The 19,762-nt window shown below is 53.1% G+C and overlaps 1 protein-coding gene across 2 annotated transcripts; it reads left to right on the forward strand.

Moving 5' to 3' along the window:
* Window positions 1-6,683: 6,683 nt before the first annotated feature.
* CSRNP1 (cysteine and serine rich nuclear protein 1) lies at window positions 6,684-18,956 on the forward strand. 2 transcript variants are annotated; one of them, XM_029243402.1, is made up of 5 exons: window positions 6,684-6,867; window positions 13,275-13,526; window positions 15,626-15,885; window positions 16,391-16,705; window positions 16,801-18,956. In XM_029243402.1, exons 2-5 carry the CDS (start codon window positions 13,313-13,315, stop codon window positions 17,779-17,781), a joined length of 1,770 nt encoding a protein of 589 aa, XP_029099235.1. In that variant the 5' UTR covers window positions 6,684-6,867; window positions 13,275-13,312; the 3' UTR covers window positions 17,782-18,956. The 2 variants fall into 2 exon arrangements, with proteins under 2 accessions (XP_029099235.1, XP_029099236.1); XM_029243403.1 differs by lacking the exon at window positions 6,684-6,867 and adding an exon at window positions 10,752-12,417 and having other exon boundaries at window positions 16,801-18,953.
* The last annotated feature ends 806 nt before the right edge of the window (window positions 18,957-19,762 follow it).

Genomic DNA, 19,762 nt, shown 5'->3' on the forward strand with positions numbered 1-19,762 from the left:
GAACGTGAGGTGCAAAAATCTCAAATAAAATACTAGCAAATATAAATCAACAATACCTTCCAAGAATCATTCATCATATCCAAGTAAGTTCATTCTAGTAATGCAGGTGGCCCAACATTAGGGAATTTGTAATAAAACTGACCATATTAATAGATCAGAGAAGAACTATATAACATCTCAATACATGCCAAAAAGACATTTGAAAAATATCCCACATCAATTCCCGCTTAAAACAAACAAAACCATAACAGAATAGCTAAATTATGCATAGACGATATGACTGAAAAATGCACAACCGACGATGCACAACAGACGATAAGAGAATTCAAAATGATGGCAGTTTACAAAGCTTAATATACAAAACTCAGTAGCCTTCCTCTACGTAAAAAAATACAATTTACCAGAATATATAATAGCAATTGCACTTATAATAGCAATCAAAAAGATAAAATATTCAGAACAATACTTAAAAGACATATAAGGGCCTTTATGAATATTAAAATTATACAGGGAACATTCTATACTGACCTTTTGAATAGAAAGACCCAATATTATAAAAACATCAATGCTCACTTAATATATCAATTCAATGTGATTCTAACTAAAATACAGGATTTTAAGGTGGGGAGCTTGTCAAAAAATGATATGAAACTCAAATGGGGAATTAAATAAGGGGCCGGGAAAGCCCTGTAAAAGAAAAGTAACACGATGCGGCTACACCTATCAGATGACAAAACACATTATGAAATTGTAATTTGTAAAGAAATTTGGTACCCAAAGATGAAATAGACAACCCAGTGGACCAGAGTAGAGAACTAGAAACAGACTCCAGAACACATGAGAATTCAATTTCTGTTTAAGGTGACATTTGAATTAAAAGAAAAAGGTGGTAGGAAAATAAATCATTTGGGGGAAAAAATAAAATGGAAACCCTATACCATACCTTAAGTCAAAATAAATTCCAAATGGATGAAGGATTTATATATTTAAAAATAAGACCGTAAAGGTCTTCCCTGGTGGCACAGTGGTTGGGAGTCCCCCTGCCAATACAGAGGACACAGCTTCGAGCCCTGGTCCAGGAAGATCCCACATGCCGCGGAGCAACCAAGCCCATGCGCCACAACTACTGAAGCCCATGGACCTAGAGCTCGTGCTCCGCAGCAAGAGAAGGCACCGCAATGAGAAGCCTACGCACTGCAACGAAGAGTAGCCCCTGCTCGCTGAAACTAGACAAAGCCCGTACGCAGCAACGAAGACCCAACGCATACTGATAGGGAATGCAACACACAAACACCAGGATCCCTAAGGTAAATATTTAAGAAATTTGGCTACATAAAAATTTTAAACTTCTGTATGATAGAACATACTATCAACCTGGGTAAAAAGCAAACCAGGATTAAGTGCCACATGTGTGACAGACAGAAGGGCTCATCCCCCTAATCCTCAAAGACCTAAAACAACACAAGATAAGTAAAGAATATAAACCCGTGGTTTAGAGGGAAACACAAACGGCTTATAAGAGCCTCAATTTCACTCATAATTAGAGCAATGCAATTAAAACAGTAAGATCTCTTCTTGGTTTCTCCTATCAGATTGGCAGAGATCAATAAGTTTGATAACACTCAGTGCCAGGGAGGGTGTTGGGAAACAGGCACGCTCAAATACTACTGGTTGAGAGTAAAATTGGTGCAACTCTGGGGAGGGCGATTTGGCAATATCAGTCAAAATCCTTTGACCCAGAACTCAACTGCTCAGATTTTCAATCCACAGATTTACACTAAAAAGTCTTCCAGTTTAGATGAACAAGAATGCTCAGGAAATGTGCTTGAAGACGTTCCCCTCTCCTGGTTTTCGTTTTCCACAGCCTTAGCTCAGTGGGTCCCAATCTTTGATGTGCATCAGAATCAATGGAGGGCTGGTTAGAATGCAGGTTGCTGGGGCCACGCTGCCAGAGTTTCTGATTAGTGGGTCTGGGGAGGACCCAATAATCTTCATTTCTAACAAGTTCTCGGGTGATGTTGATGCTGCTGGCCTGGGAGCCACACCTTTAGCCTGTTTGAGGGACTAGGGTACGTGGAGGGATGGAGGCTTGGAGAGATGAGTTCCTTTGAGGGAAAGGAGGAGGAGGCAAGGTGGAGAGGAGCAGGATGCTCCCCAGGACTGGGCAGAGGAGGAGGTGGTAGGCTGAGGTTATCCCCAGAGGGATGTTTGAGCCTCCTAAGGAGACAGGACTTAGTCCCCATTCCCAGTCTCACTAAAGACTCCTTCCTTCCCTTCCCACAACCAAGGTTGGCTCAGAAACAGCAGAGCCCACCTACTCTCTGTGAATCCATAGGCGTGGTTAGGGGCATGCTACCCATGAGCAGAAAACATGGACTGAAGATCAGAGAGCCAGGCCATCTGGGACAGAAAAGGCATCCCCACTCCTCAGACAAACTTTGGAGGCAGCATATGGGAGAGGGTCCCTGCTGACTGAGGTTGAAGTTCTCCTTGGGACTTAGCTGCTTTGATTTGATTTTGAAAAATAATATTTTTTCAGCCAGGGCGCTGGGAAAACTGGCTATTCACATGCAAAAGAATGAAGCTTGACTCTGACCTTATACCATATACAAAAGTTAACTCAAAATCGATCAAAGACATAAATGTAAGAGCTAAAACTATAAAACCCTTAGATGCAAAAACCATGAACCTCCTTGCACCTAAGAATCATGGTGGAATAAAACTCTTACAGTAATTTAGATGGAGAGAAACCTAAAGAGCTGAACCTGACCTGTGAGCCCCAGGTATCCCTCACTGGTCAGGAGGTAGACTTACTGGTGGACAGCTGAGATCAACTGCATCCCTTTCACAGTTATGGCACTATGATTGTCATCCCCTCCTCCCCTCCTTTTATCAAGGTTAGACTTACATACAGTGACATAAACAAATCTTAAGAGTAGACCTTGAATTTTTACGTATGTATATGCTTGTCCAAGCATTGTCCAGAATAAGATATAGAACATCTCCAGTACCCCAGAAGGCTTGTCACCCTTCCTAGTCAATACTCACAAAGGTAATATTATCTGTCACTGTGCTTTAGTTCTGCCTATTTTTAAACTTCATATAAATAAATGGAATCATAGTTATTCCTCTTTCGTGCTTGGTTTCTTTTACTCAACATAATGTTTTAAAGGTTCATCCTTGTCATTATATGAGGCAATTGTTCTTTTTCATTGCTGTGTAATATTTCATTTTATGATAAATCGTAGTTGTTTTCAGTCATCTATTGGACATTTGCGTTGTTTCTAGTTTCAGGCTGTTATGAATAAAGCTGCCATAACATTCTTGTAAGTGTGGACATAAGCACCTTTTTTTCTCTTGGGAATATACAGAGCAGTAGAATTATAAGATCATAGAGTCTGGCCTTAGTAGGTACTGCCAAATTATTTTCCAAATTGTATCAGTTTACCCTCCCAACAACAATGTATGATAAATCTGATGAATTCTCAATCCTGCTGCATTTAGTACTTAAAAAAAAAGTCCTTTTAATTTTAATCTTTTGGATGGAAATGCATCATTAATTTTTAATTTAAAAAATCTATTTAAAACTAGTAGTAATTTTTTATTTACCTAAAATTGGGTGGTCCATGGATGCTGAATGTTTGAGAAACTTGTGGGACTCTCCAAAGTATTCAAAAATTCCCTGAGGGTGTGTGGGTGTGTTTTTGCCTATGTATGTGCCATAGTCACAGATGGATGCTGCTCCAGACCCACCCTCCTTGCCTTGGAACAGACCCTTCATTTCCCTACCAACAGGAAGAGCTTACTTGTGATCCCAGAGGAAGATGTTTCTCATCACCAGCAACATCTGGGGAACATCTGGTGAGCCCATCCCAGGACAGGGAGATGCTTTTCTAGAGAAAACACATCACTTATTTGATTCTTTTTATTCTCCTATGTTTTCCCTTATTTTCTCCTTCTTTTCCTGCCTCCCAAACCCTGTCAACCATTGGCCTCCCTGCTCTAAGCCCCCTCTCCAGCCCTTGCCAACTCCCTGCTCTGGTCTCTGTCCTGTCTGGTTTCCCTCATACACAGCCCAGCAGGATGCAAACTGAGACAGCCTGAGAGACCCTCATTAACTAGTGCTCAACTCTACCCAGTTCCCTGATCAGCAGGCAGCATCTTCTAGAAACTAGCTCAAGGAATGTTGAAGGTAGTGGAGTTCTCTGGTCTAATGCCCCCATCTCACAAATTGGAAGACTTGAGAGAGAGAGACAGAGAGAGACTGACACACACACACACACACACACACACACACACAGAGAGAGAGAGAGAGAGAGAGAGAGAGAGAAAACTAGAACTCCACTGTAGGTCACAGAGACCTCCCTGTCTCCTGAGGACCTACCTACAGGATTAGAGGCAGGAAGGAGGAGGCAGTGGAAGAAGTGATTCCTTGGGACCAGCAAGGTCTATCACCCAGCAGCCACAGGAGACAGTGCAGCTGAGTATTTGAGGGGGGTGGGAGTGGGTGGGTAGCCACCCGCCTCATAGCCCTAAGGGCTGAGTCACCTCTAGCAAAGGACACAGCTTTGTAGCCTTTCAACTCCCTCCAGAGATGTCTCAGCCACACCCAGGGCTTCAAGGTACCAGCTGTCTGCTGATGACCCTTCCATCCCCACTTCCAGCCCTGCCCTCTCCTTGAGCCCCAGCTCCCTGTACATGTTTACTGCATAGACAATTTATTCAATATGTTCTTAATGAGCACGAAGGATAGTCAGACATGGTCCCTGCCCTCCCAGGGCTCACAGACAACTCACATGGAAATGCACAAGGAAACCATAAAACTAAGTGGGTGCAAGGCAGGTGCAGGCTGGGGAGTAGCATTTTTGGAAGTTTAAATCAGGATGAGCAGGACACACCCCAAGAACTGACTGCTGGCAATCAGAGCTGGAGTGCAGTTATCAAGGGCGTGGGGTGGAAGTGCAGAGGTTAGGGTGGAAGAAACTTATGGAGGTACAGAACAGAATACCTCGTGTGTAAATTAAAACTAGGTTGTAGCAATGTTACAAGCACAATGTGCAAGTAAAAAGACGTGCACACATTAAAGACAAAATGGAGGAGCAGGGAAGTGAGTGGGGCGTGGGAGTTTGAAGAAAGAGGTGAGGTTGCAAAGGTGGGCAAGGACCTGATTATTCTGGCTTTGTAGGCCCCACAGAGTTGAGACTTCATCCTGAGGGCACTGGTAAGTCACTGAAAGGTTGGCTCCAGCTGTCCAGACATCTCCCCCCTGCAGGCCCCCCAGGTACACACATTCAAAGCACCCAGCAAGAACAGGGGCTGTAGCTTCCCCCAACCTGCATTCCTCCTAGGGTTCTTCCTTAGAAAGGTAAAGGGCAGGCAGACCCCTCCTGGCCCCCTCCACATACACACCTGTGGCTAGAGAGGCCCTTACCATCATCTCTACCCCAGATGCCATCCAGGCAGGACAGGTCACCCCCACCCGCCACCTTCAGTGAGGTAGAAGGGAATCCTGAGGGCTGGGCTAGTCACACACAGCGTTCTTCTAGGACAGTCAAAGAACCCAGAATGCAGCGGGAGCCAGACTGGGAGGGGGGAGGGTCAGGCTCCCACGAAGGCTCCCTGGAGGAGGCAGTGCAAGCTGAGACCTTAAAGGCGGTGGGATTCTGGTAAGCAGCGAGAGGGCAAGAAGGCGTTCCAGGCGAGAGGGACACCTGCAGGAAAGGTGTGAGGGTAGAAACGCTCAGGGCACGCGTGGTGGGTAGGATCTGACCAGCGCTTGGGAAGAGGGGCGGAGGGTGGGTTCCTAGGCCAGAACTCGCTGCCGGGGCATGCACACACTTTCCCCGGCGCAGTAATACTGGGAGAGTTGGCCCCTACCCAGGAAAGGCCTTGGCGGGAGCAGAGCGGGCAGTGGGCCATTTTAAGTGGCCAGGGTTTGGCTGAGAAGAAACCAGCCTTTTTTTTTTCTTCTTTTTTAAGAGAGGGATCGGGTGGCGGTGGGGATGGGGATAAGCTGGTTATAGGAACCCCTAGCTCAGGGCTTCTGCAGAGTCTCTGGCCCATGGGCAGAGGTGAAGGTCGGGACCAGGGATGACCTTGTCCCCCAACCCCCTATCTCTACTCCCATCCCCCACCCGTTTCATCCCCAGAGTATACTTTCCAGGCGATCTGGGGGTGGGGGGTAGGAAGGGGGCAGAGGAAGGAACGTTTGATGGGATTATAGTAAACTGCCTCGGGCTCGGTGGCGGTTAGGGCGTGTAGGAGGCCTGGGCTCTGCCACCGCCGGGTGGCCTGACGGACGCTCCGCGCTGCTCCGGGCCTCAGTGTACCGATCTGTAAACGGGGGCCGCGAGTAGAGGTGGGGATCTTCCCGACCTGCTCGGCCTGCCGGGAGTGTCAGAGACTCCCAGAACGCATGCGGGAGAGGGCCCGGGGTAGGGCGGCGAAGGGGCGCGGGAGAGGCTGGGGGCCGAGAGCGCCCGCGGCGCTGGCGCCGGGTCAGAGTCCACAGGGAGGCCCGCGGCCGCTAAGTTGGCTCGGGCCGGGAGGTGCGGTGCCTCCGGGGCAGGGGTGGGGGCGGTGCCACGGGGCGGGGCTGGGCGGGGCGGCGGGCGGGAGGCCCGGCGTGCGTCAGCGCCGTGAGCCCCGGAGTTTTCCACTGACGAGGAGGGCGGAGCTGCGGGCGGGGCCGGGCGCAGCCAGTCTCCCGCCGCCGCCGCCGCTGCCGGACGCGCAGAGCGAGGGGCTGCTGGGCCGACGGCTGCCCACCGAGCGAGCGAGCGAGCAAGCGCGGGGTCGCAGCGCAGGGGGCGTTCCCGGCCAGGACGAGGGTCGCGGCGTTGCCCTTGGCGAGCGTCCGGATCGCAGGTCAGCACCGTGGGCTCCGGGCCGGGCGACGGGACCTTGAGGAGGGGTGTCCCGCACGGGACGCGCTGCTTCCCGGACCCTGCCGTTTGCCCCCCGCCACTTTGAGCGGGTGCCGGGGCGGGGACAGCCCGGCCCCGGACGGCACGCCACGGCCGGAGTCCGGGTCGGGAGACCGGGAGGCGACAGTCTCAGGTTGTCCGCTCCCCCTCCCCGCCCCGGTGCCGGGACCCCAAGAGGTCCCGGCGCCCCGAGCGCGGGGCGGGTGGCTGCCCCGTGGTTGCGCGCTGGCGGCGGGCTGGCCACGGGCGCGCGTCCGCGGGTGAGTTCCCTTTTGACCCAGTTGCCTGAGAACTTTTCAGAAGTTCCTCGCATGGCCGGAGCAGGTGACATTTGTCGCCTTCCTCCTCGGGCTCCCCCCGGGGGCGGGTGCCGGGGCTGCGGCGAGTGCCCGGCGTCAGTCAGGGAGGGAGTGGAGGGGTGAGAGTGGAGTGAGGCTCCGTGAGTCACGGACCCCGGGAGGGAGGGAGGAGGAGGGATTGTGTCGTACGCTCACCTGTTTGTCAGTCACCGTCACACGCAGAGGCCACCGCTGTGAGTCATGGGCGCAGCTACACCGGCCACCCGCGGGCACATGTAGGCTTCCCCCACGCACGGCTCCCTCCCCAGCACGTACTTCCTACAGGTCCTCAGTTTCCCCTCCCGGGGGCCCTTACACCGGCACGGCACTGTTGAGATGCCCACACTACAGCAGCCGTCACACACTTAGTCACTCCTGCTCCCTGGCACAGTCACACACAGCCCACACTCCTGACACAAGGGGGTCCCTCCCGGGCTCCACTGCCCACTCGACACCTCCACTCAGATGTCTCACAGTCCTCTAGAGCGGAACTCATAGCTTACCCCCAAATCCTCATCATCACTGCCTTCTTTGGTCCCCACCTCCAGAGGTCACCGGGTTCCCTTCCCCTTTCTCCTAAGCCTTTGGCCTGTCATCTCTCACCTAGCTCTGGCAGCTTGGTCCAACCGGTCACACCCCCTTCTGTCCCTTGCTGAGCCATCTTTTTAAAATGCAAATCTGGTATTGTCACTCCCTACTTCAACCCTTCTGTGGCTTCCTGTGCCCTCAGGCTAAAGCCTGCCCTGTCTGCCCTGGCTCCCTGGCTCCTGAAGCCCCCTCCCAGGCCGTCCCTTCCCCCTCATCTCTCTGCCTCTTCCTCTTCAAGTCCCTCCCGCTTCCTGTGCTCCCCTCTCTCTCTAGAGCTTTTCCTACATCCCATCCTTTACTCCAAGAGATCTGTCTTCACCCCCAGCTGTACCCCTCTCACCCTCCATCCTACCACTCAGCACGGTTTGTAACTCATTATACTCCTCCCCACTAAACTCAAAACTTCAAGGGGGCAGCACTGGTCTGTGTCTTGCTCCCTGTATGCCCAGGTGTGTGACAGGGTGCTTTTCATGTCTTAGGTGCTCCATAAATATTTGTTGAAGGAATGAATGAATGAGAGTGAAGGGGGCCTTGCTTAGGTGGAAGAAGCAGTCTCTGTCAGGTGCAGTTTCCTTTCTGCAGGAGCAATTGCCTCATGTAGCCAGCAAACGTTTGGCACCTCCCCAGTGCCAGGCCCTGGAGGCCAAGGCTGATGAACTGTCCCCTCTCCCGGGGATCACTTGGAGGGATGGGTGGGGGAGGGGTGTGCCAAGGCTTCCTGCCTGCCCTCTCTGGGCTGCCTTGGCTGCCTTTCTAGCCAGTCCCCATGGGGGCCTGAGGTGCTCAGAGGTGCTCTCTCCTTCTGCCAGTAAGTAGTTCCTGAGGATCCGAGGTCATCTGACCCCAGGTACTGGGGGGAGCTGGCCTGGCCTGGCCAAGGCCTGGGGCTCTGAGGTTAAAGGACATTCTTCAAATTCCTGAAGGAGGGTGGAGGCAGCTGAAGTTGCCCCCTTCTCAATACCAGCTCTCACTGGGGGCCAGGGCATTGGGACAGCTGTGGTCGAAGAGGAGTTGGTGTGACTTTTCAGAGGCCTGGGGATTCCTGCCCCCAAACAGCCTTTGTTTGCCTGGTATCCAGGGTGAGGTGGCCTTCCCTTGGCTCACATGGTGTGGCCTGAGTGTGTAGATAGTTGTGGCTAGTAGGGTGGGGAGGCGCCCCTCCTCCTCCTGGGCTGTCAGCTTCTGTGGGTGGTGACGGCAGGGCGGCCTGATTCTCAGGGCCCAGGCAGATCCCGGAAGAAGCCTGGTTCTCTTCGATTCAGGGCCTGTCTCCGGGGCTCCTTGGGGGTGTGGTATTTCTGTCTGAGCAGGCTCCTGGGAATTGCTTTTCCTTCCTCCAGGACCCTCGGAGGGGGCTGTGCTCACCCTGGGAACGGTGCCACGGTCAGGATCTTGATTCCTGGGTAGCTGCTGAGGGCCCCTCCCCCACCCTCTGACTCACTGTCTGACACTTTTCTTGGACTCTTTCACTATCTTTCATTCCTTTTCTGACTTGGCCTCTCCTGTCTCTGGCTGAGTCTTTTTGTCTCATCTGTCTCTGCCTCTCTCAGCCTCTGGATCCCTAGGTCGGGCGGCGGAGCACAAGAGCCAGGGGCTCTTCCACCTCCCCAGTGTCAGGGAGGAGATGATTTCCCATTTCCAGGTCTGCAGATTTTGCTGGGTGCTCATCATTAGAACCTGCACCACGGGCTGTAGCTTTCCTGTGTCCCCGTTTCCCTGTCTGCAGCCTTGGAGTTTATAACCCCCTCACCTTAAGCTCCCAGTCTGTAGACATCCCTGAGGCAGAGCCAGGGTGTCTGGCTTGAACCTGCTTCCTTAACACTCCTTCTATTTGTTTACTCTTGGGGAACCTCCTGAGATGCCTGTGTTGGCACCTGCCTGCAGCCTGAGCTTCCTTTTTCTGCTCTCAGAGCTACCCCCTTCTGGGTGCTATTCTTGCTCAAACGCTCAGGCACAGGTTGGGGGATGGGCACGTCCTCCCCTCCAACTAACTGTGACAGGAGCAGGAGGAGGGCACACTGACCAGTGGGCCCCCGTGACCTCATGTGCCTAAATTGTTTCCCTGTGTATACCTGATCTGCAGCGTCAGCTGCCTACCTCTGATGGTCCTCAGGAGGCTTCTCTGTGCCAGACTCTATTCCAGGCACAGGCACAGTGCCGATCAGGCCGAGAGGCCTTCAGCCTGGCATGAGGGAGATGAGCAGTGAGACCATTGCAGGAAGGGCCCGTAAGGGCTGCGATGGGGGAATCCCAGAGCCCACGGGAGCCCAGAGAAGCATGTAGTGGGGAGGAGTGAGGGTTTCAGGGAGGCCTTCTTGGAGATGACTTCTAAAGGGGAGTGAGGCTGGGTTCCAGCTTGTGCAAAGGCCAGGAGGTGAGCAGGTCATGGCCATTTGGGCAACTGCAAGTTCAGCTGGAGTATAAAGTGAGGGGGCTGGGGAGAGTCTTGCATGATGAATCTGGAGGGGAGGCAGCAGCCAGGCCTTTATCAGCCTCTTTGTGGACTTGGGGAATTGTGGACTTGATCCTAAGGGCTCCCCTTAGGGAATGATTTTCTGCATGGGGGTGGCAGTAGATAAACACGCAGTTTAATAAGATCACTCTAGCTGTAGGGTAAAGAGTGGCTGCGGGCAGAGGGCAGAAACAGAGGCAGGGGACATGGGTAGTAGCAGTGGAACAGAGACATAGGGGTAACAGACTTACAGAATTGAAGGTGACATACGTAAAGTGCACAAAGTATATGAATCTTATGTGTACAGTGAGATGTTTTAGACACTCATGGAACCACCACCCAGATCAACATAGAATATTTCTAGACACCCCTCACCCACGACCCCGCCCCCCCCCCTCCCGCCCCGGGAAAATTCCCTCATGACTGTCCCCAGTGCATGCCCTTCCCACTTGCTGGATAACCACGATTCTGAATTGTATCATCACTGATTGGGTTTGCCTTTTCTTGAACTTCATTCACATGTAATCTTGTGTCTGGCTTCCGTCACTCAACATGATATCAGTGAGATCCATCTGTGTTGTGTGTATCCAGGAGCTCTTTCTTTTTTTCTCAGTGTAGAATGACACATTCACCAAGCATTTACCACTGTTCTAAGAACCTGACATGTAATGATTCACATAAACTTCCCATCCCTGTGAGGTTGTAAGACAAAGAATTGAAGACACAGAGAAGTTAAGGAACTTGCCCAGGGTCACCCAGCCAACTGATAGCCAAGACAGGGTTCGAATGTAAGCAGTCTGGTTCTGGAGCCAAGGTTTTCTTAACACTATGCTGGGTGGCCTCCGTGATACCTACCAAGTCTGTGCCTGGCCTTGTGTGGCTTAAATGAACTAATGTGTACTTCCAGGACTGGGTGACTGGATGTGGATGGAGGGAGACAGGAAGAAGTTGAGGATGACTGCAGGTTTCTGGCTTGAGTAAGTGGGTGGGTGGCGGTGCTGTTACTAAGATAGGGAACACAGGAAGAGGAACAGATGGCATGGGGGGTGGGGAACAGAGACAAGGGGTTCGATTTGGGGCCTGCAGAATTTTGTTTCTAAGGGATGGCCAGGCAGAGAGACCAAGTGAGCCTTTGGTTTGGGGGAATCTCAGGCTTAGATGTGTGATTAGGACAGCATTCAGCACCCTGTAGACAGCATCTGGAGTTTGGGAAAGGATGGGGTCTCCCAACGGGATTGTGCTGGGGACAAGATGCGTGGGTTGTGGTTTGTCCTTGTGTGTTTCTGTGTCTGGGTGCCTCTGTGCTCTGTCTGCTTGTGTATATGTGTGTGTATGCCTGCCTCTGGGCCATGAGTTCCCGCATCTCCTGTGAGAGCCTTCAGGTCAGCTGAGAGCTGGGTTGTGTTTGTGGTTTGACCCTGGGGGGTGGGGGGTGGTGCCAAGCCTGAGAAACTGTTTGCCGAGAAGCCCCCGGAAACACCTGTGCGTCCTCCTTCCCTGGGACCGTTGTTGTTGGAGGGTTGGCAAGTCGGGGAGCTTCTCTTGCTGCTCATGTGCCTGTGGGGAGAGGCTGTCCCTGGGATGAATTTCATCTAGCAACTTGGTTGACGGCATACTGCCTGGGTCTGGGATCCACAGACTTTGTGGAAGGCTAGGCAAACGGGGATAGGGGTGTTTAGAAACGACACCTGAGTAGGGGAGATCGCCAGCCTTCTGGTTGGTTTTTCCTGTTCACTCTCATTTCCTGTGATGGCAGTGGGGGAGGGGCTCCCCAGCACTGGGGCCTCTGCATCGTTTCCCCTTCCTCCTGGTGACCTCCTGGGGCCCAGCCCTGAGTGCTCAGGAGGCACAGAGAGACAAGGTAGCTGGGCTCAGCCCTAAGGACCGAATCCTTTGGGGATTCCCAAGCAGTGGAAGGGGTTGTTATTTGCTGCAGCATTTAAGGGAAGGAGCCCCAAGTGCCCTCCACTCGGTTGAGGCCAGCCAAGCTGTGGGAATCTCTGGTTGCACTCCTGTGGAGGGCTGAGACCCTTAAAGGGGAGACACAGCGAGCAGTGTATCCTGGGGTGCTCCAAGTCACCCAGCTACGGACGGGAGAGCGTCGTCTTGGCCGGTCAGTTTTACTAGAAGAGGGTTGTTTTTTTTTTAAGGGGAGAAAATAATTTCCCTAGGAAGTTATTTCAAACAAACAGGGTTAGATATTGGAGTGGAAGGCAAGATGAAGGTGAATTTTGAAGATCAAACAGGAGATGCTAAAGAGACAAAAAGCCCAGGTGGCTCTGGCCCCAGTCAGGCCTGGAGGCCGGGGACTTCTCTTGTGGGCGGGGGTTTCTAAGGGAGAGTCCGAGCAGCTCCATCACAGGGAAGTTGGACGCTGGAAATCGGGGCTGGTGTCAAAGCCATGCTGTTCCCTGAGTCCTGGTCAGCCTGGCCCCTAACGAGGGCCCGTTGCTGGGGTGTGCGGGTGGCGTGTCTGTGGGTGTGCTAGGGGCAGGAGGAGGAGGAGGAGCCACTGTACGAGGGCCGTGCAGGCTGTCGGCGTGCGCCCAGCCTCACACACACAAAGGCACACAGATGCAGCTGTGTGAATCACCCAGCCAGTGAGTCAGCCCCAGGATTCCTGCCGGGGAATGAGCGTGGCCAGGCTGAGGTCTGTCGGTCCATCTGTCGGTCTGGCGTGTGCGTGCGTGTAGGTGGGTTACAGGAGGTAGAGGGGAAGGTGCCCGGTGCTGTCCCAGGAGGGCTTTGGGGCAGAGGTGGCGGGAGTCTGTAAGGGACAGGACGAGGGTTTGGATCTCAGTGCTCCGTCTGGTGCAAAGAAGCCTACTAGAGATGTGGCCCTGGCACGTAGGGCTCCTCGGGGAGGGCCTGGGTTGCCTTGGAGGGTGGGTGGGAGAGGTGATGACCAGGGCTGGGTGCCCACCTCCGCCCTCAGGCCTGCCATCTAGAGCTTTCCCCTTCCTGTTCCAGGCTGTCTGTGCCCAGACCCCAGTGTACCCCTCACCACCATGACCGGGCTGCTGAAGAGGAAGTTTGACCAGCTGGATGAGGACTCCTCCTCACTCTGCTCGTCCTCCTCCTCTTTGTCCTCCTCGGGCCGCCACTCTCCCTCCTGCTCCCCGAGCTCTTCGGCCTCCCCGTCTTGGGACTCGGATGAGGAAGTCCCCTGGGATCAGATGCCCTTGCCTGACCGCAACTTCTGTGGCCCCCGAAGTTTCACCCGTGAGTCCCTTCACCCTGGGAACGCATTACACCCCTCTTTCCTTCCTGAAGATGAAATTGGGGGGCCCTGATGAAGTCGTTCTGGCCTCTGGAGGTCGTGTCCCCATGGCTTTAGCTTCCCTACTTGACTCCCCACCTCATCCACTTCCTGTCCTACAGGGGTCACTCGGGAATGCCCCCTGTCCAGAGGCACTTGGGTCCAGCTACATTCACCTTTAACCTTGGGACTCTCCAGCTTATAAGTCATCATGTTCAGGGCAGGGCTCCTCAGTGGCCCTGGGGCCTTCCCGCCCAGCTCTGTCCCTCAGTTCCTGTTTTGTTTCTCCAGCTGGCTCCCTATCCTCTACCAGCTGAACTGCCCGAGTCCCACACCCCACGCTTCTGTGCTGAGGGGCCTGTCAGGCCGGTCCCTCGCCTAGCAAAACGCTGTTTGGCTTTGCCTGAACGCAGTGAAAAGGTTTTTTCCCAGTTATTTTTTCAAGCTTGCGTAAGTCTGATTCCAAACTGACAAAGATGGCCCTAGAGCAGTGTTTCTCAACCTTATTTTTCATTATTGCACCCCAAACCCCAAGGAGCCCATTGAGACATTTTCTTCCTGATCCTCCCCACCATGATGTCTTAATACCACAGATATGTCTATTTATGTACTATATGCATATCTGTACCTTATACATGAGAAAGTATAATTTTTACCAGATAGAATCTAACAGTACATTAACTGACTAAACTACTATGGGTTTACTTTGGAAATACAAGGGTGGTTTAATACTATAAAATCTAATCAATATAGTTTACCAAATGACTATGTCAGAGGAGGAAAAATATAAGAGCCGCTGTAGATACTGAAAGAATATTTGATAACATGTAATATTCCTTCCAGATAACACCCTCTGTATGATAAGAATAAGTAAATTCTACCTTAAATGATAAAAAAATATATGTCTCAACCTAAAACCTGGCATTACAATTAATGAGGAAATACTGGAAGCAGTCCCACTTAGTCAGGAACAAGATGAGGACACTGTCTGTCACCACTGTTAGTTGACATTGTTCAGGAAGTGCTAGACAATTCAGTTAGCAAAGAGAATGAGAAATATACTGGATTGGGACAGGCAAAATTGCCACGATTTGCAGGTGTTCGACTACATGATAAATTCAAGAATATGTATACAGAAAACCTATTAGAAGGGAATTCCCTCAGGTAGCTGGGTACAAAATTAATATATTAAGTTTAAATATATGGAATTGCTAAGATTTGATTATTTCATGGTAACTTCTTATGGTTCAACCTAATAAAAATCAATAATATACCAATATATATATCGAATATGCCAATACATAGCTTACTAATCAACATACTTAATAACTTATAAAGGGTAGACCTTTCTGAGCTTGTTGCAAAATACGGAAGCTATAAAGGAAGAGCTCAATATACTTTTTTTTTTTTAATATACTTTTGATTATATAAACCTTAGAAATTATTTCGTAAAAGCCCACAAGCAAAAATAAAGGACTAGCAGAAACTAACACAACATTGTAAAGCAACTATACTCCAATAAAGATGTTAAAAAAAAGGACTAAAATATTTGCACAGATAGGTTAGATGATTAATGTCTAATATTGAGTATATACAAAAAGCTCCTACAAATAAATTTTTTAAGAACTATAGAGGGACTTCCCTGGTGGCCCAGTGGTTAAGACTCCGTGCTTCCACTGCAGGGGGCACGGGTTCCATCCCTGGTCAGGAAACTAAGATCCCGCATGCTGCATGGCACTCACCGCCCCCCCGCTAAAAAAAAAAAAAAAAAAAAAAAAAGAACTATAGAAAACTGTGCAGGGGAACTGTAAATGGCTACTAAGGATGGGAAAGATATTTAATGCTCTCATTTGGACTGGTAAATAACAATGAGCCAGTGTTGACATAGGGTGATGTTGCATTTTACCAGCTCCAGTCTCGGCCAGGCCGGCTCCTAGGCTCAGATCCATTTCTTTTTTGGGGTGTGAGGGGTGTGAGGAGAGAGGGTTCAGCATCACCTCCTGGGGGTTAGGCCCTGCCTCACAGAGAACTAATGCCCGCCCCTCCTCTGCCTGCCTTCCAGCCCTGTCCATCCTGAAGCGGGCCCCCCGGAAGCGCCCAGGCCGGGTAGCCTTCGATGGCATCACTGTCTTCTACTTCCCTCGGTGCCAGGGCTTCACCAGTGTGCCCAGCCGCGGCGGCTGCACCCTGGGTATGGCCTCCCGCCACAGTGCCTACCGCCGCTTCTCCCTGGCCGAGTTTACGCAGGAGCAAGCCCGGGCACGGCAAGAGAAGCTGCGCCTACGCTTGAAGGAGGAGAAGCTGGAGGCGCTGAGATGGAAGGTGGGGAGACCCTCTGCATGGCCCTCGCCCTAGGAGTTGCTTTGAAGTCCTAGCCTTGGGGGGACAGGTGTCAGGGTGGATGCCGATTTGCTTGTTGTGTTTGTGGGAGGCCTGTGGGGCTGTGATTGGCCTGATCAGGGTTTGCTGCCAAATTCTCTACAGGCAGATGGGTATAGAAGGTCTCCTGTTTGCTGCAGGGCTGGGGACGTGGTGCCTGAATATGCCTGACCTCACTGGGAAGGGGGAGTGGATGGGACAGGGGGGGGTCGGTGTATCTGTCTGGGGGAGGGGGTTTGTCCACGAACTGGGGAATAACATGAATACGAAACCTGTTTGCAAACGCCCTAAGGGTGTTTTCTTGGCTGTCCCATTCACTATGGCATCCACAGTGCCCAGCCCAGAGAGAGTAAGCACGTGGCAGGGGGGTATTTATCAAGTGACCGATGCTGCCAGAAACTGCATCCGTGTCTGCCTCTCAAGTCCCTCCTCTCTTCTCTGGACACAGCTTTTGGAGGCTGGGATACCCAAGACGGAGGCCAGCCTGCCGCTTACAGTGGACACCATAGATGATGCCTCTGTGGAGGAGGATTTGGCAGTGGCCGTGGCAGGTGGCCAGTTGGAAGAAATGACCTTCCTCCAGCCCTACCCAGCCCGGAAGCGGCGGGCTCTGCTGCGGGCCTCGGGCGTGCGGAGGATCGATCGCGAGGAGAAGCGAGAGCTGCAGGCCCTGCGCCAGTCCCGGGAGGACTGTGGCTGTCGCTGTGACAGGGTCTGTGACCCTGAGACCTGCAGCTGTAGCCTGGCGGGCATCAAGTGCCAGGTACGGGAGCCAGGCGGGGCTGGGAAGGCGAGCCTGAGTCAGGGCCTTCTCCGGGCTCCGCTGGATCCTCACCTGCACCTCTGCTTTCTTTGCAGATGGACCACACAGCGTTCCCCTGTGGTTGCTGCAGAGAGGGCTGTGAGAACCCTAAGGGCCGTGTGGAATTTAATCAGGCGCGAGTTCAGACCCATTTCATTCACACGCTCACCCGCCTGCAGCTGGAGCAGGGGGCCGAGAGCCTTGGGGAGCTGGAGGCCCCGGCCCAGGGTGCCACATTCAGCCCCAGCGAGCAGGTCCTGGCCCCCACGTTCCCACTGGCCAAGCCCCCCGTGAGCAGCGAGCTGGGAGACAACAGCTGCAGCAGCGACATGACCGATTCGTCCACAGCATCGAGCAGCAGCGAGGCACCCAGTGGCTCTGCCCACCCGGCCCTGCCTGGCCCCGGCTTCCAGCCGGGAGTGGACGATGACAGCCTGGCTCGGATCCTGAGCTTCAGTGACTCTGACCTGGGTGGAGACGGGGAGGAGGAGGAGGAAGGGGGTGTGGGCAGCCTGGACAACCTCAGCTGCTTCCACCCAGCTGACATCTTTGGTACCGGTGACCCCACTGGCCTGGCCAGCTGGACCCACAGCTATTCCAGCTCCAGCCTCGCGTCAGGCATCCTGGATGAAAACGCCAACCTGGATGCCAGCTGCCTCCTCAATAGTGGCCTTGAAAGCTTGGGGGAAGGCAGCCTCCCCGGCCCCCTGGTGCCAGCCATCACGGATGCCGGCCAGAGCAGCTCAGTGGACCTGAGCTTGTCCTCCTGTGACTCCTTCAAGCTGCTCCAGGCCCTGCCAGACTATAGTCTGGGGCCCCACTACACTTCCCAAAAGGTGTCTGATAGCCTAGACAACCTCGAGGCGGCCCACTTCGCCCTGCCTGCCTTTTCTCCCCCTGGGGACGCCAGCACGTGCTTCCTGGAGTCCATCATGGGCTTGTCTGAGCCAGCCGCCGAGGCCCTGGCTCTCTTCATGGACGGCCAGTTGTTTGAGGACACTGCCCCAGCGTCGCTGGTGGAGCCTGTGTCTGTGTGAGGGTTAGGGTGCCTTTTCCCAGCCCCAAGAGCCCTGTTGCTGCTTCGTTGTAATTGGGGGCTCCCTGAGGTCTGCCTGTATGTAACGGTCTCCCATTGGCTGGCTCCCATGTGGGCACTCCTAATTTTCATGCAACACTCTGGATTTATTTATTTATTTTTGTAACCTTCTGTGCTGAAGCGGGACGGGGGGGCACTTCCCCTTTCAGCCGCCTGGTCCCCCATATGCCCACACCCTCTCTTCCACTTCCATGGCCGTGCCAGGAGCAGGAAGAAATGTGGCTCCCCTGGAGCTTTGCAGACTCCTTTTCGGTCTTGCATGATGTTCCTAAGCCCAAAGACAGCCACACAGGGCTGAAATCAGCCACTTCTTAAGGCTTCTTCTGCCACCCTGAGCCCTAGACTCATGGGTGGCTGAATTCTCTGGACTGTGAAGACTATAATTTATTTCCATAATTTATTTGGAGACTAGGTGGCTGGCAGGCAATGCTAGGGTTGGGGTGGGGCACAGACCCCTGCGAGTCCCTTTGCCTTTTAGTCCTGCAGCCCTGCCCTTGCCGGGGCTTTGGTGTAGACCAGGCATGGATTTGAGCCCTCTGTCTAATGTGGCAGCTGCCCTGCTCCGGCTGGCTGAGCAAGCCGGGGCTGGCCTGGGACAGCATCTGGGCAGGGGGAGGGGCTGGGCTGACCAACCGTGACCAAAACCCTCTTCTGCCCCACACAGCCCCCTCTCCTTCCTGTCCTCTGCCCCATCTTCCCCCTCCCCAAAGGCTGCAGCTTTTATTCCAAGCCCATCAATGTAGGAGGGGGAAGCAGGAGGCCCAGAGAGGGCAAGGGGCTGCCCCAGGGCCTGTAGCACGCCCCTGACCACTCAGGGCTTTCCAGGCACGCACTCCAGCCTGGTCCACCTGCCTGTACCCTAAGGCCAGTCGGCCAGGGGAGAGGGGTGGCTCCTTATGGCTTTCATGCCCTTTGTTTGCAGATGTTGAATGTCGCATCATGGTTTCTATATTGTCCCTGAGTATTAGAACTGTAATTTATTCATTTTTCTGTGTCTGTGCCAAGAAGCCCAGGCTCTGGGCCTGCCCTCTTGCCTAGGAGGCCTTGCCAGCCTGCGAGCTTGTGGGAACACCTTGTACCTGCGCTTACAGGTACCAATAAAGAGGCTCTATTTTTCGGTGTGGTCTGTGTTTGTGGATCTGGGAGCACATTTGTGGGACCAGGAGCACAGGTACACCCTCAGGTGGCAGTGAGGAGGGAGGGGGAGGGGGAGGCAGGCCCTGCTGGGCAGTATGGACATTGAGGCTGTGTTGGGGATAGAAGTGGGGGACACTGGGCCTCTTTCCATGCCAGCCAGTCAACTCAGAGACAGGAAGCCAGTGAGAAGAGGCAGGCCGGGCCGATGGAGCAGTTTTCTCCTTGGATGAAGCCATCTCCAGTGGTCACCTGGATGGTGGTGGGGAGCAGCAGGGCAGTCTTCTGGGACAGGGCTGTCTGTGTGGGATGGGTGTGGGCTTACTTCTTCCCACTCACCCGTACTGAGCTGGGGCCTGGCCTCGAGGGTGAAGCGGGCAGTGGGATATGGCTGGTGCAGGCCTTATGTGGGACTGAGTGGCTGAGGTCCTTGGGGACCTGAGCACCAGAAGCTGCAGAACCTCATCCATCTGCACCAGCCAGACCTGTCTGACCTGTCCCTAGCAGGTTGGGCCAAAGGCCAGAAGAGCAGGCTGCACCCTGCCCCAGGAGGCCCCAGTCTGGGGGCCTGAGGAGCAAGGTTGACCTCCCCTCTAGGAATAATAATGATTTATACAAATGCTAGGAGGGGTCACCAAAAAGACCTGATTTGGGTCTCCCTTTTCTTGCTCTAATTCTCTGCCTATGCTGGGAACCCCTTATTTCCTCTACAGCTTACTGGTTAAGAGCACAGACCCAGAGTCCCAGGGTTCGAATCCCAGCTCTTATACTAACTAGTGAGGTGACTT

The sequence above is a fragment of the Monodon monoceros genome, unplaced genomic scaffold, assembly GCF_005190385.1.
Source record: "Monodon monoceros isolate NGI ecotype Baffin Bay Population unplaced genomic scaffold, NGI_Narwhal_1 Super_Scaffold_3, whole genome shotgun sequence".
NCBI classification, from domain to species: domain Eukaryota; kingdom Metazoa; phylum Chordata; class Mammalia; order Artiodactyla; family Monodontidae; genus Monodon; species Monodon monoceros.

Bases quoted from the DNA above. Each gene is read 5' to 3' on its own strand.
- CSRNP1 (XM_029243402.1), top strand. From the start codon at position 13,313: ATGACCGGGCTGCTGAAGAGGAAGTTTGACCAGCTGGATGAGGACTCC. The intron at 13,527-15,625 runs GTGAGTCCCTTC...CCTGCCTTCCAG, and splicing joins TGGCCCCCGAAGTTTCACCC to CCCTGTCCATCCTGAAGCGG. The intron at 16,706-16,800 runs GTACGGGAGCCA...CTTTCTTTGCAG, and splicing joins TGGCGGGCATCAAGTGCCAG to ATGGACCACACAGCGTTCCC.